General features: G+C 46.8%; 1 protein-coding gene across 1 annotated transcript in view; it reads right to left on the reverse strand.

Annotated features, from left to right (window-relative positions):
- Positions 1 to 10979: 10979 nt before the first annotated feature.
- Positions 10980 to 12365, reverse strand: part of LRPPRC (leucine rich pentatricopeptide repeat containing) — a gene marked incomplete at both ends in the record, with an annotated part of 107274 nt that continues 105888 nt past the window's right edge. Inside the window, 2 exons of the mRNA XM_080711489.1 lie at positions 10980 to 11036; positions 11736 to 11878. Coding sequence (XP_080567615.1) covers positions 10980 to 11036; positions 11736 to 11878 — 200 coding nt within the window. The remainder of the gene's footprint in view (positions 11037 to 11735; positions 11879 to 12365) is intronic.

The raw sequence follows: 12365 nt of genomic DNA on the forward strand, positions 1-12365 counted from the left end.
TCTACTCTGTGGCCGGGACACGCTTTCCATGGATGTCGGAACTCACTCTCAGAAAAACCCTTTGAGGGAAGGGGTAGCCAATTTCATAGGTGAGGACACTGAGACACAGACAGTCTGGGTTGGCAAAGGCCACTCTGCCTCCACCCGGCAGAGTCGGGTGGGGGTCATAAAAGCCTCTGTGGCCTTTAGGGGTTGAATGAGCAGAAGGTGAGGCCTGGGCCCCATCAGGCTGGGAAGCCTAGGCAATGTCAGCTCAGCCAGGCTTCAGAGCCGCAGTTCCCCGGCCCCAGCCAGACCAGCCGCTGCCAGGGGACAGGAGGCTGCAGACCCAGGTAGTGTGTGTCATGTCTGAGTGTTGAGAACCATCTGATGCAAACAGACGCACAGAGGGCAGAAAGGGGCCTTTCCCAAAGGAAAATGAGACTCTGGATCCAAAAGAAGGCCACAGTTGGGTGTTTGGGAGCAGAGAACAAAGGTTCTTTGCAGCCTCCCTAGGCCCTGGCTGTCTCGCTGTGGTCCTGGGCCAGTGGTATGGCATCTCCTGGATGCTGGTTAGACAGAAAGAAGCTTGGGCCTCACCAGACCTGCTGAATCAGAATCTGCACCTTCAGGAAATTCCCCTGGGGAGTCGCATGCACATTCAACCCTGAAAACTCGTGTCTTGGCATGCTGTCCTTTTACAAACCACCTCTCACACTTGGGGAATCTGCATGGTTACATTGCCGCCATCCAACACATGGACCCTACTCAAGATTCACTAAGTGTTCTAGCACTGTTCTTCATGGCAAAAATTGTCCTTCATCCAGATCAGAGTCAAGAATTGCATCTAGTTGTTATTGTCTCTTTGGTTTCCATTGGTTTAGAACAGTTCCTCAACTTTCCTGAAAATGACACTCAACGTTCTTGCAGGATCTCTCTCAATAGGGGTTCCTCTGATGTATTTTTATGATTAAACGTGGGCCATGCACTTTGGGCAGGAATATCACAGAAGGGAGGCTGGCTCCTCTCAGCGTATCCTGTCAGGTGGTCCATGACTCCTACTTGTACTTCAATGTTTGCTTTGATCACGTGACTGAAGGAGTATCTGTCACACACACTTCTCCACAGTCAAGTTACTATTTTCTCTTTTTGTAATTAATGCATGTTTTGTAGATAGGCACATAGAAACTATATAATTTGCCCATTCCACATCCTACTTCATTCATTTTTTTTTTTTTTGGTGGTCCTGGGGTTCCTGGGAGCCCTTCTACCTCCGGGCTACACTCCCAGACCTATATTTATACTTTTTTATTTGGAAACGAGGTCTCTTAAGCCAGCGCGGCTGGCTTCAAACCTGGCGATCCTCCTGTCTCCACCTCCCAAGTGCAGGGATTACAAGCGTGCGCCACCATGCCTGGCTTTATTCATTTTTTCATTGCTACCAATATAAACTTATTCCCTGTTTTACTCAATGCACATGATCTTTTATTATCATTAACTTTGATTTTCAAACTGTCCCAGACTTGGTTGGGAAAAGCCCTTTAAATTGGCTCCTGTGCCCTTTGGACATGGCCCCATCATTCTCTGAAGACTTTTTTCCATCACCAGGCCTAAAATCAGATGTTTCCCTAAAGAGTCTTGGTTCCTCTCAGTGGACAATGGTGGTTAGAAGCCAATATCTGAGAAACCAGTCTCTCACTGCTCCTGGGGCATCACCACCTTCAGGTCCCTCAGCAGACCTCGGGAATGAGATGAGTACACAGACCTAACTACAGATGAGTTTATATAGATAACATCCAGTTCCCATCCGGCACCAGAGTCTAATTTACTCCCTTTTTATCTTCCCCAAATTCAAGAAACCTGGCTTCCTCTTCTACTCTATTCTCTCTTCTGATAAATCCCTTTTGTCACATCCCTGAATCTGCACAGCTGCCCTCCTCACCCTGCTCTGCCCCCTGCAGTTCTACTGTCCCCACACTGTGGCCACCTCGTGGCTTTAGGTCTGAACGAAGGAGGAAGGACTTGGACATTGATGGCTCTTAAATTCCCCAGTGATTCTGGCATGCAGGGAGGGTTGGCAGCCACTGTGGGGCCTCACCTGACAATGTGAGCCCCCGCTCAGCTTGCAAATGGCTTTACTCACTGGGAGGCTTAGGGGGCATGAGACTTGGCACAAGGCGGGAGACATGTCATTCCTCAGGTGGCTGCCACTTTGAGTTTCTGTGAGATCAGTGGTTTCCACCCTGGCTGCCCAGCCCACACTGATGAGCCTCCACCCTTGAAACTCTGATCCCATGGGTCTGTTTCATGCCTAGGGCATGTGAGGACTGGGGTTCTGAGCCTAGCCCCTGTACTACTAGGGGCAGAATTATTTGTAGTTCTCAAAAGCTTGAGTTGCAAAGTTTCCCTGACAAAGATCAGATGGCAAGTAGTTGATAGCCCAAAAAGCCAGGTAGTCTTGCATCAGTCGGCTGCGGTGGTGTGAAAGCAGCATCTGACAGCAGTGAAGAACGGGTGGTATGACTGCGCTCCACAAAATACTACTTACACAATCAGGCAGCTTGCTGGTGGTGGCAGAGCCTTGATCAAAAGGTAAAGGTCTTGAAATTTGCATTTTAAGCTCTCCAATTGCAAGTTGTGCTATTGATGGGGGAATTTTAATTAAACTGAACATAATTACCTGTATTGACTTAAATGTTTCTTGATGTGATTTTATTTAAAACTGCTCGTGTTCCTATAAGGATTATTTAAGCCATAATCTGGCCCTGGGTTACGCCAGTCTGCCAAAGTAGATCTTGCATTTGTTTTTCTTTTCTCCCGTTTTTCTTCAAGCAGCTCAGAGCAGAGATGTTGAAATCTATGGCAAATCCAAGTGTTAACAGACCCAGGGGCCAGCAGTTCTACCAAGACTCAAGTTAATGACAGTAGAAAAGTTTAGCACAGTATCAGGAACTACTTTCCTTTGGGTAGATTTTCTCTGAGCCCTAGAGCACAAGACGTTGAGCAAGGCACCGGGGTGATACATTTCACTGGGTGCCTTGTGCTTATTTGAAAAATATATTCAATGCTCAACATTCATATTTGCAAATAGTCTACATTAGTTAATTCAAGTCTCAAGTCACCTGTCATTTGCTTTTTTTTTTTTTTTTTTTTTTGGTATTGGGGATTGAACCCAGGGACATTCTACCTCTGAGCTACACTCCCAGCCCAATTTTTTATTCTTTATTTTGAAACAGGGTCTAAGTTGCAGAGGGCCTCACTAAGTAGCTGAGGCTGGCCACAAACCCCAAATCCTCCTGTCTCAGCCTCCCAAGTACTGGTGATTACAACCATAAGCACCACGCCTGCCTCTGTCATTTGTTTTTTATTAGTTCTTCATCTGAGTAGGGCTGGAGGTATTGCTCTGTGGGAGAGCGTGTGTTTAGCATACATTAAGGCCTTATTCCATCCCTGGTGTGTGCACATACATGCACACAAAGTGGCCTGGGTATGGAGCAATAATCCTGTGCCCATGTCATCTGGTTCTTGCCTGCGGAGTTTGGGCAGGGGAGGCTATAGATAGAAAGCACAGCCCATTTTCTGCTGGGAGCTGGGACTAGTAGCACATGTGGTAGCAGCTAATAATTAAAACAATAATGTTTGAACAGTGGGTTAAGATTTTTAAACACATACCAACTCTTAACACTTCTCTGCTTGCTAGGTAACAGTGTTCACTTTACTGGATTGTCTTTGTAAAAACTATTTCTGTTTTCCCCAACTGATAAAAAGCTCTACTGCTATTTGCTAAACAGTTATTTCTGTCAATTCCGCTACAGCACGAAATCCTTGTACTGTGCTGGGGCTTTGGTTGAGCTTGTCTGACTCCATCAAACATTTGAAAGGGACCCTCCTCCTTCTGACAGTAGCAGTAGTTTGCTTTGGGCTCAAGGTTTTAGAGGTTCATGAACAGGTGGCCCTGTTGAAAGGTGTGTGTGTGTGTGTGTGTGTGGTACCAGGGATGGAGTCCAGGGGCATTCTACTTCCACACTATACCCTTAGCCCTACTTTTTAGTCTTTTTCTTTTTTATTTTATTTTTTGGTGGTACTGGGGTTTGGAAGTGCTTCTACCTCCAGGCTACACTCCCAGACCTATTTTATACTTTTTATTTGGAAACAGGGTCTCTTAAGCCAGCAAGGCTGGCTTCAAACCTGCGCGATCCTGTCTCTGCCTCCCAAGCGCAGGGATTGCAAGCGTGCACCACCACGCCCGGCAGTCTTTATTTTTTGAAACAGGGCCTCACTGAGTTGCGAAGGGCCCCTCTAAGTAGCTGAGACTGCCTGCAAACTGCAATCCTCTGGTCTCTGCCTCCCAAATGCTGGGATTAGAAGCGTGCACCACACCACGCCTGGCGAAAGTACTGTTTAAACAGAACTCGGGTTTAAAGGACTTCGTGGACATCAACTCCCAATCCCAATGTCCTTAGTTCTGAGCTCCACAGCTCAGACTAAATGACTTTAGTAAATGACTATAATGTAGAATCTTTGGAGCCGGGTGTGGTGGTGCACGCTTGTACAATCCCAGCATTTGGGAGGCTGAAACTGGAGGATCGCGGTTCACAGACAGCCTCAGCTACTTAGTGAGGCCCTCTGCAACTTAGTGAGGCCCTGTTTCAAAATAAAGAATAAAAATAGGGCTGGGGGTGTGGCTTGGAGGCCAAATGCCCCTGGTTTCCATCCCCAGACCCACAAAAAGTCAATAAATAAATAATAAAATGTAGAATCTTTGACTCTCTTATGAAGAAAAGCATGTAGGAGGGAACCCTCTAATGTGCACAAACTACACATCTTAGAAAGAACATGGCTTGCGAAGGGGAGCAGAGGCATCGTGCCCACTGATCCACTCAATAAAGTTTATTAAGCGCCTACCAACACCAGCTGCTGCTGTAACTGGTAGGTCTCCAGGACACAGGGAGAATCCTTGTCCTTGGGGAGGGAAACACACAAAAACAAGCAAAGAATGAAGAGAATTTTAGCAAGTGGATGCCCAGAGACTAGGTGGGTAAAGATGCTCTTTTTTATTTTATTATTATTATTATTTTTGTAATCATCCATCCCTTTGGAATACAAGTCTTGAGAGGATATACAAGCACATATCATCCAATAAGCCCTCATCCAATCCCCATCCCATTCCCTCCCCACCTCGATCCCATACTTAATTGGTGATTATCTTTGATATAACTGTTTACGCACCTCATGAGTTTTAAAGAGATTCCATCCTCCCCCACACCCTCCCCTCTGATTGGTCATCTTAATTGCTTCTCAATAGGGCCCTTTCTACTACTCAATCTCCTCCTGTTACCCCTTTCCTCCTAGTTCTCGGTAATTAGGGGAAGCATCTGGATTTTATTTTCTGTGTTATCTCTCTGTGCATGCCACATTGCAAGTTCAGATCCCACTTTTGACGGCCCCAGTAGTGGCCTGGCCACCCGGAGAACTCTTATACCGACTTTGCTGGCTCCAGCACCGGCCTTGCCTCATGGGAGGCCCTGATCCTGGTCTCGTTGGCCTCCGCACTGAACTAACCCCTCGGCTGGCTCCTCTCCCAGCCTCAGAGGCCCCAGCACCAGCCTAGCCTCACGACAGGCTCTGATCCCGGTCTTGCTGACCCTGGCACCGGCCTAACCGCTCGGCAGGCTCCTATCCTGGTCTCGTTAGTCCCAGCTCCATCCTTGCCTCATGGCAGTTTCCAATCCCAGCCTCGCTGGCCTTGTCACCGGCCTTACCCCTCGGCAGAGTCCAATGCCAGCCTCGGAGGTCCCAGCATGGGTCTTGCCTCACGGCAGGCTCGTGTCCCGACCTTGCTGGCCCCGGCACCAGCCTAATCCCTCAGCTGGTGTTGATCCCTGCCTCGGAGGCCTCAGTAACGGCCTTGCCTCACGGCAGGGTATGAACCCAGCCTCGTTGGCCCTGGCACTGACCTCACCCCTTGGCAGGCTCCAATCCCGGCCTTGGAGGCCCCAGCACCGGCCATACCTCAAGGCAGGCTCTGATTTCGGCCTCACTGGCCCCGGCACCAGTCTAACCCCTCGGCAGGCTCCTATCCAGGGCTTGGAGGCCCCGGCACTGGCCTTGCCTCACAGCAGGCTCTGATCCCGGCCTTGATGGCCCTGGCACTGGCCTAACCCCTCGGCAAGCTCCGATCCTGGCCTCAGGGGCCTCAGCACCAGTCTTGCCTTGCGGCAGGCCTCGATCCCAGCCTTGCTGGCTCCAGCACTGGCCTAATGCATCAGCTGGCTCCAATCCTGACCTTGGAGGCCCCAGTACCAGCCTCGTCTCACAGCAGACTCTGATCCCGGCCTCGCTGGCCCCAGCACCAGCCTAAACCCTTGGCAGGCTCCAAACCTGGCCTCGAAGGCCCCAGCACTGGCCTTGCCTCATGGCATGGTCCGATCCCGGCCTCGCTGGCCCTGGCACTGATCTAACCCCATGGCAGGCTCCGAAGGCCCCATCACCTGCCTTGCCTCACGGCAGGCTCTGATCCGAGCCCCCTCTTCACCCAGCAGGTTGTCCCACATTCCCGAGGTGCGTGGTGGTAGTATTCTACCTCTGAGGTAATTTCTTCAAAAGTTCCAGGTGTATTACGTCAGATCTCTGCCTCCCCTGAATACTTGCCGCTGCCAATGTGACTGCCTCCACCATTTCAAATCTTTCCCAAGCTCTTTTCCCATACCGCATAATGTACAGTGTTCCTAAGCATGCACAACAGTAGCATTCGACCTTTGGATAATTTCTTCAGAGGATCAGGGTGGGTTGGATCAGATGTCTGCCTCTTCCAAAGACAAGTCTCCACTGCCATCTCAGCCACTGCCGCTGCCACCGCCTTCCTAAGTCTCCGCTAGACTCTCTCCTTACAGGTGATGTTCAGTTCTTAAAGATGTAGAGAAGCCTCAGTCCTTCATGGGGAATTTTTCCATAAGTTCCAGTTCAGATGTATATGTTTTGTCTGCATCTCCAATATTCTAGCTGCCGCCTCGGCCATCTTAACCCCTCTCGAATACTCCCCCCCTTTTTTTAAATAAGAGAAGAGAGTATGTGTGGTTTGGGGAGGATGTGGGATCAGGCACTCGGTAACGAAAAATTTTTTTCATTCCGGGTGTGTGGGGTGGGGATCGCCTAAGGGTGCCCCGCCCACGCCCTCCAATGTGCCCAGGGTCGCCCAGGGTCGGGGTTTGGTGTCCGGACCTCAGGGTCCTTCCGGGTGGGGAGGGGGTCGCCTAAGGGTGCCCCACCAGCGCCTGCATGTCCACCCAGGGTCAGCCGGCGGCCTGGACCTCAGGGCCCCTAAAGATGCTCTTAAAGAGAACTCCCTAAGGATGGACCCCAGCAGCTGACTGGTATCCAAACATGCAGGGGCGAGAGAGAGTCTGGACTGGTTAAATGCTTTCATTCTACCTGGATCTGATGTTTCTTTTCTTCATGTAAAAAAAGAAAAGTGCCTATTTTGGATTTGCTAATGCAGCCATTTCCTTTATTTGTACTAAGGCTGCATAATGCAGGCTTTGTAAAGTCCTCGGGCCTGAAAGCAGGATACATTTCTAATGGAAACACTCCTGTGCATGATTGTACACAGCAAAGGAATAAATTACCATGATTTTGTACCCCCTGCTGCTATGAGGTCGACCATTCTTGAAGAATGTTGCTTTCATTTATAGAAATTTTACAAATATTGTTTTCCCCCCCAGAAAGACAAATATTAAAACTGCGCTCAAAGACATAAGAAAGTATGCCAAGTACACACACTGCAGACTTAAATAAATTGTACCAGGAAGAACAATTCACAATGTAAGACTAGCTTAATAAGAACAATTTGCAATATAAGGCTTAATAATTTGCTGGCATTATAAGCTTGGCGATTATGCCAGGCACTGGGTTCTGGATTAAATGGAAGAAAATACTTACAGTGTAAGGTGTTCAGTAACTGGGACCATTTGTATTCATGTGAAAGGTTTTATTTTTAAAAATATCCTTAGTTTAGATACCAATTTGATTTTTAACTGACCCTAAATTGGATTGCTTCAGTTTTGTATTCTCTTAGAAAGTAAATGATTTTTTTTTGAGACAGGTCTTACTATATTGCCCAGGCTAGTCTTGTTCTTCCTACTCAACCTCCTAAGTAGCTGGGACTCCAGGCTTTGCCACCATTTCAGGCTAGTCAATGACTTCAGAGCCCTTGCCATGTGATCTACTGCTGCGATTCCAGGCAAATTCACTTCTGTAATTCTAGGTTTTCTCACCATTAGAATCAAGCGGAAGAGGTGCCTGACACATGGCACGAGTGCTTGGTGCTCAGTTAGTCACACAGGACCCATAAAAACAACTACAAACTCAGCTGTCTGTGAGCCTGTAGCCAGGCTGAGGGTTGATATTGATGGTTGCCTCAGTGAGTATTCCTGAAAAGGGTAAAGGTCCCGAAGACCCTGTGTGGAGTGAATGGCTCCCAGCTGCCTACAGAGTTGTAAAGCACTTCCTCTGACAAGTGAGAAGGTAAACCCCCTTTGAGTGTCAATTTATCACACATACAGATACCTTCTAAGTCTTGCCAACTCTGCCCTTCAGAGATCTCAAATGTCTATTTATTTATTTATTTAGGTGGTACTGGGGTTCCTGGAAGCCCTTCTACCTATGGGCTACACTCCCAGACCTATTTTATATATTTTTAAATTTGGAAACAGGGTCTCTTAAGCCAGCAAGGCTGGCTTTGAACCAGCGCAATCCTTCTGTCTCCACTTCCCAAACACGGGGATTACAAGCGTGCGCCACCACACATTTAATGCCCTGGCCTTCTGTCTAGATGCTAGATGGAGGATTTTTTTTTTTTTTGGTGGGTCTCGGGATGGAACCCAGAGGCATTCGACCTCCGAGCTACACCCCCTACCCTATTTTTTATTTTGAAACAGGGTCTGAGTTGCAGAGGGCCTCACTAAGTAGTAGCTGAGGCTGTCCGCGAACCGTGATCCTCCGGTCTCAGCCTCCCGAATGCTGGAATTACAAGCGTGCACCACCATGCCCAGCATGAGATGGAGGCTTTTTAACTATTTCCTTTATACCACACCCACATTTTGCCCACTTCATGCAAATGAGACTGTACTTTCAGTTTTCCCAAAGATGATTTCCAAATCCAGATTATGCCCCAAGGTTGTACCTTACTTTAAAGACATATTTTAACGAACAACAATAAAATAAGCTCAACTAATTTGGGGCTTAGTATGACTGCAAAAATAAGGCCTGTTTTAGTGGAGTCACTGTGGACTGGTGCACAAGAGTGAGGCACCTGGTAATTCAAATGGCAAAGCTATGTCTGGGTACCTGGCTGCAGACAGAGGACTATGTCCTTGCGGCTGGGACATAGCACTTGCTTAGCGGCTGGGTCAAGTCTCTTGCTTCCTCATGTCTCACTCTAAAAAATGTAAATGACTGAAAGCCTTGCTCACCCCAGGGTGACACTGACCTCTGGTTCCCTCCATCAACTCTCCCCCTCTTGCCTTTTGCAGGCTGACACTGGATGCAGGCGAGCTGGTCCCACATGACACAAACAGCGAGAGGTGCTCATAATGCCCAGGGCAAGAGCCCTCACCGTAAACCAAGCCAGACAGAACCCAATAGCAGGTAGCAACCAAATTCAAATGGACATGTACCAAAATGGGGGTAATTCTCAAATGAAACTTTTTTGTATAATTTGATTACAAACTAAAATTTCATACATTCAGGTCTGAATCACATATTTACAGTACATGAGTCTTAAGTAACAAGCCTGGTACACCTTGTGCTGACAAAGTCTTCAAACCAAAAGGAAAGGCGATGCATTGCTCTACTTCCTGAAAAGTCATGACCAAGATTCCACTACAGAGACTTCTGGGAATGGAAGGTCACAATGGTAGAAAAAAAGAAGAAAAAATGTGCCGAGGAATCTCTAGATGTTAGCACAAAGCACCCTGACCAAGTCGAGGGACAGTCTCTTTGTGTCTCTGCTTCTCACTGGAAAATGACAAATGCTTGATTTTATGACTCAGTGTCAACATTTACAAGACTAGAACATTACCCACGACTTCACACACATAGGTAGTTATATCCTAAAATGTTAAGCATGAGGCCGGGCGTGGTGGCGCATGCTTGTAATCCCCGCGCCTGGGAGGCGGAGACAGGATGATTGCGCAGGTTCGAAGCCAGCCGTGCTGGCTTAAGATCTTCCTTCCTTCCTTCCTTCCTTCCTTCCTTCCTTCCTTCCTTCCTTCCTTCCTTCCTTCCTTTCGTGGTACTGGGGATGGAACCCAGGGGCCCTCTACCTCTGGGCTACACTCCCAGACCTATTTTATATTTTATTTGGAGACAGGGTCTCTTAAGCCAGCTAATGCTGGCTTCGAACCTGCACGATCCTTCTGTCTCAGCCTCCCAAGCGCAGGGATTACAAGCGTGCACCACCATGCCTGGCTTGAGACCCTGTTTCCAAATAAAAATATAAAAAATAGGTCTGGGAGTGTAGCCCGGAGGTAGAAGGGCTTCCAGGAACCCCAGTACCACACCAAGACAAAAAAAGTTAAGCATTAGGAAGCTGACTGAGCATCATTTTATCCAGCCCTCCAATGCTTCAGGTAAACAATATTGCCTTAAAAGAAAATAATTATAGATTTATGTTATGAGGAAAAAGAAAACCCAAAAGGTCTAGTGACTAAAATGTACACAGTTATTGCAAATAAAGTGTTGAACATTGCATTTTATAAAACAACAACAAAACAAAAACAACCTACAGCAGGGCATGGTTGGCACAAACCTGTAATTCCAATATTTGGGAGGATGAGACAGGAGGAGCACAGGTTTGTGGCCACCCTCAATAAGACTGTTTCAAAATAACAAAAAAAAACCAAAGTACTTTTTCATTTATTTATTCTTTCCTCCCAAATACATTTTACAAATAATATTTAGACATGGTATCACAAATACACACAAAACAGTGTTTGATCATTTCATGAAGGGGTTTCCCTTGATTCCTTTAGCTGCTTTAAATAAAATTCCAAGGTTTCCTGTTAGGAAGAAAAAAATGGAGGGAGTTACTGGTAAAGCTGGCACCAAGAGGAGAGATGGCATAAATCTTACAATCACAAAGCACTGCCTCTTTGGTAGCCAAGTCTGACCTGGGCTAACCTGCCTACTGAACTTTAGTGCTCCTTCCTGGTCTATGAAATGACAGGTCCAACGACTACAAGTTCAGAGCTAAAGTTAGCATCAGGAGCCTCTGCACGTGCTTCCTACAGATGCAGGTATTTACACCACTATGGAGAATTGAGGTCTTTGAAATCAACAGTGTACTGACTTTCAGTTCAATGATAAAATGACATGGAATTTGGTATGTGATTTATTGAAAAAAACCAAATTTCCTAGATAAAGAAATGAAAGCCAACTTATTTAAGATGAACATGTAACTAACAGTGTCATAATATGTTCAGCTATTGAAATATTGGCCTACTGAATTCTATTTCAGGTGGAAATGATGAGAGAACTAACTGCCCAGGATATCTGGGCAGACCTGTATATAAACCTCAGCCCCAGCCCAGCCCAGGCCGAGGCTGCTTTCCCACTATCTGCCCCACACGCTGTCCCTGGGGACTCTTCAAGAGAACTAATCCTCATGTAATTAAGTACTCACTTATATTTTACACATTCTTATGAGGCATACACAAATCTGTGAAGGTATTTTCTCTTCTTAATTAAGGGATACTCACAGGGGGCTCAGGGAAAGGGACAGCATCTCCAGCATTCTTCAGCAAAGCTGCATACTGCTTTAGAAACACATCGTTCAACTGTATGTTCTTGGCAGTCAAATGTTCATACAGTGCTTTAGCCAATGCAACATCTTTGTCCAAGGCTGTTCGAGTTGAAGGAGAAAAAGATGTTAATCATAGGTAAAGATAAACTGTGTTCCTCTATGTACCCGAACACTGCTTGTAGGAACTCCTGGATCCCTTTCCCCCAAGGCAAATGAATGCCTTCTGCAGGAAGCTTCTCCACCATCTACAACTTCCCTGCTGCTCTCCACACTGCATCCAGCATCGCTCACTATGAAGGAGACAATAACAAACATGGCTACATCTGAAGGCATTTAGAATATTAATGATATCAGGTGCTTCAGTTATTACATTATTTTGAAGGCCCATGATAAAATGACTATAAGTCAAAGTGCTCAATTATAAAGTAATCAAAGTGAAAAGTACAATGATCAAGCCAAGGCTTTCCCAAAATATACGAGAGTGAACGGCTCAGCAGCTCTTAGAGAGTTGAACCAGACCCTCTATATTTGGATGAAGTCAGTTTCCTCTGTGTAACTCCTCTGATCCCCTCCCAATGGCCAAACT

Source organism: Muscardinus avellanarius, assembly GCF_963383645.1.
Source record: "Muscardinus avellanarius genome assembly, chromosome: 15".
In the NCBI taxonomy this organism is placed as follows: Eukaryota; Metazoa; Chordata; class Mammalia; order Rodentia; family Gliridae; genus Muscardinus; species Muscardinus avellanarius.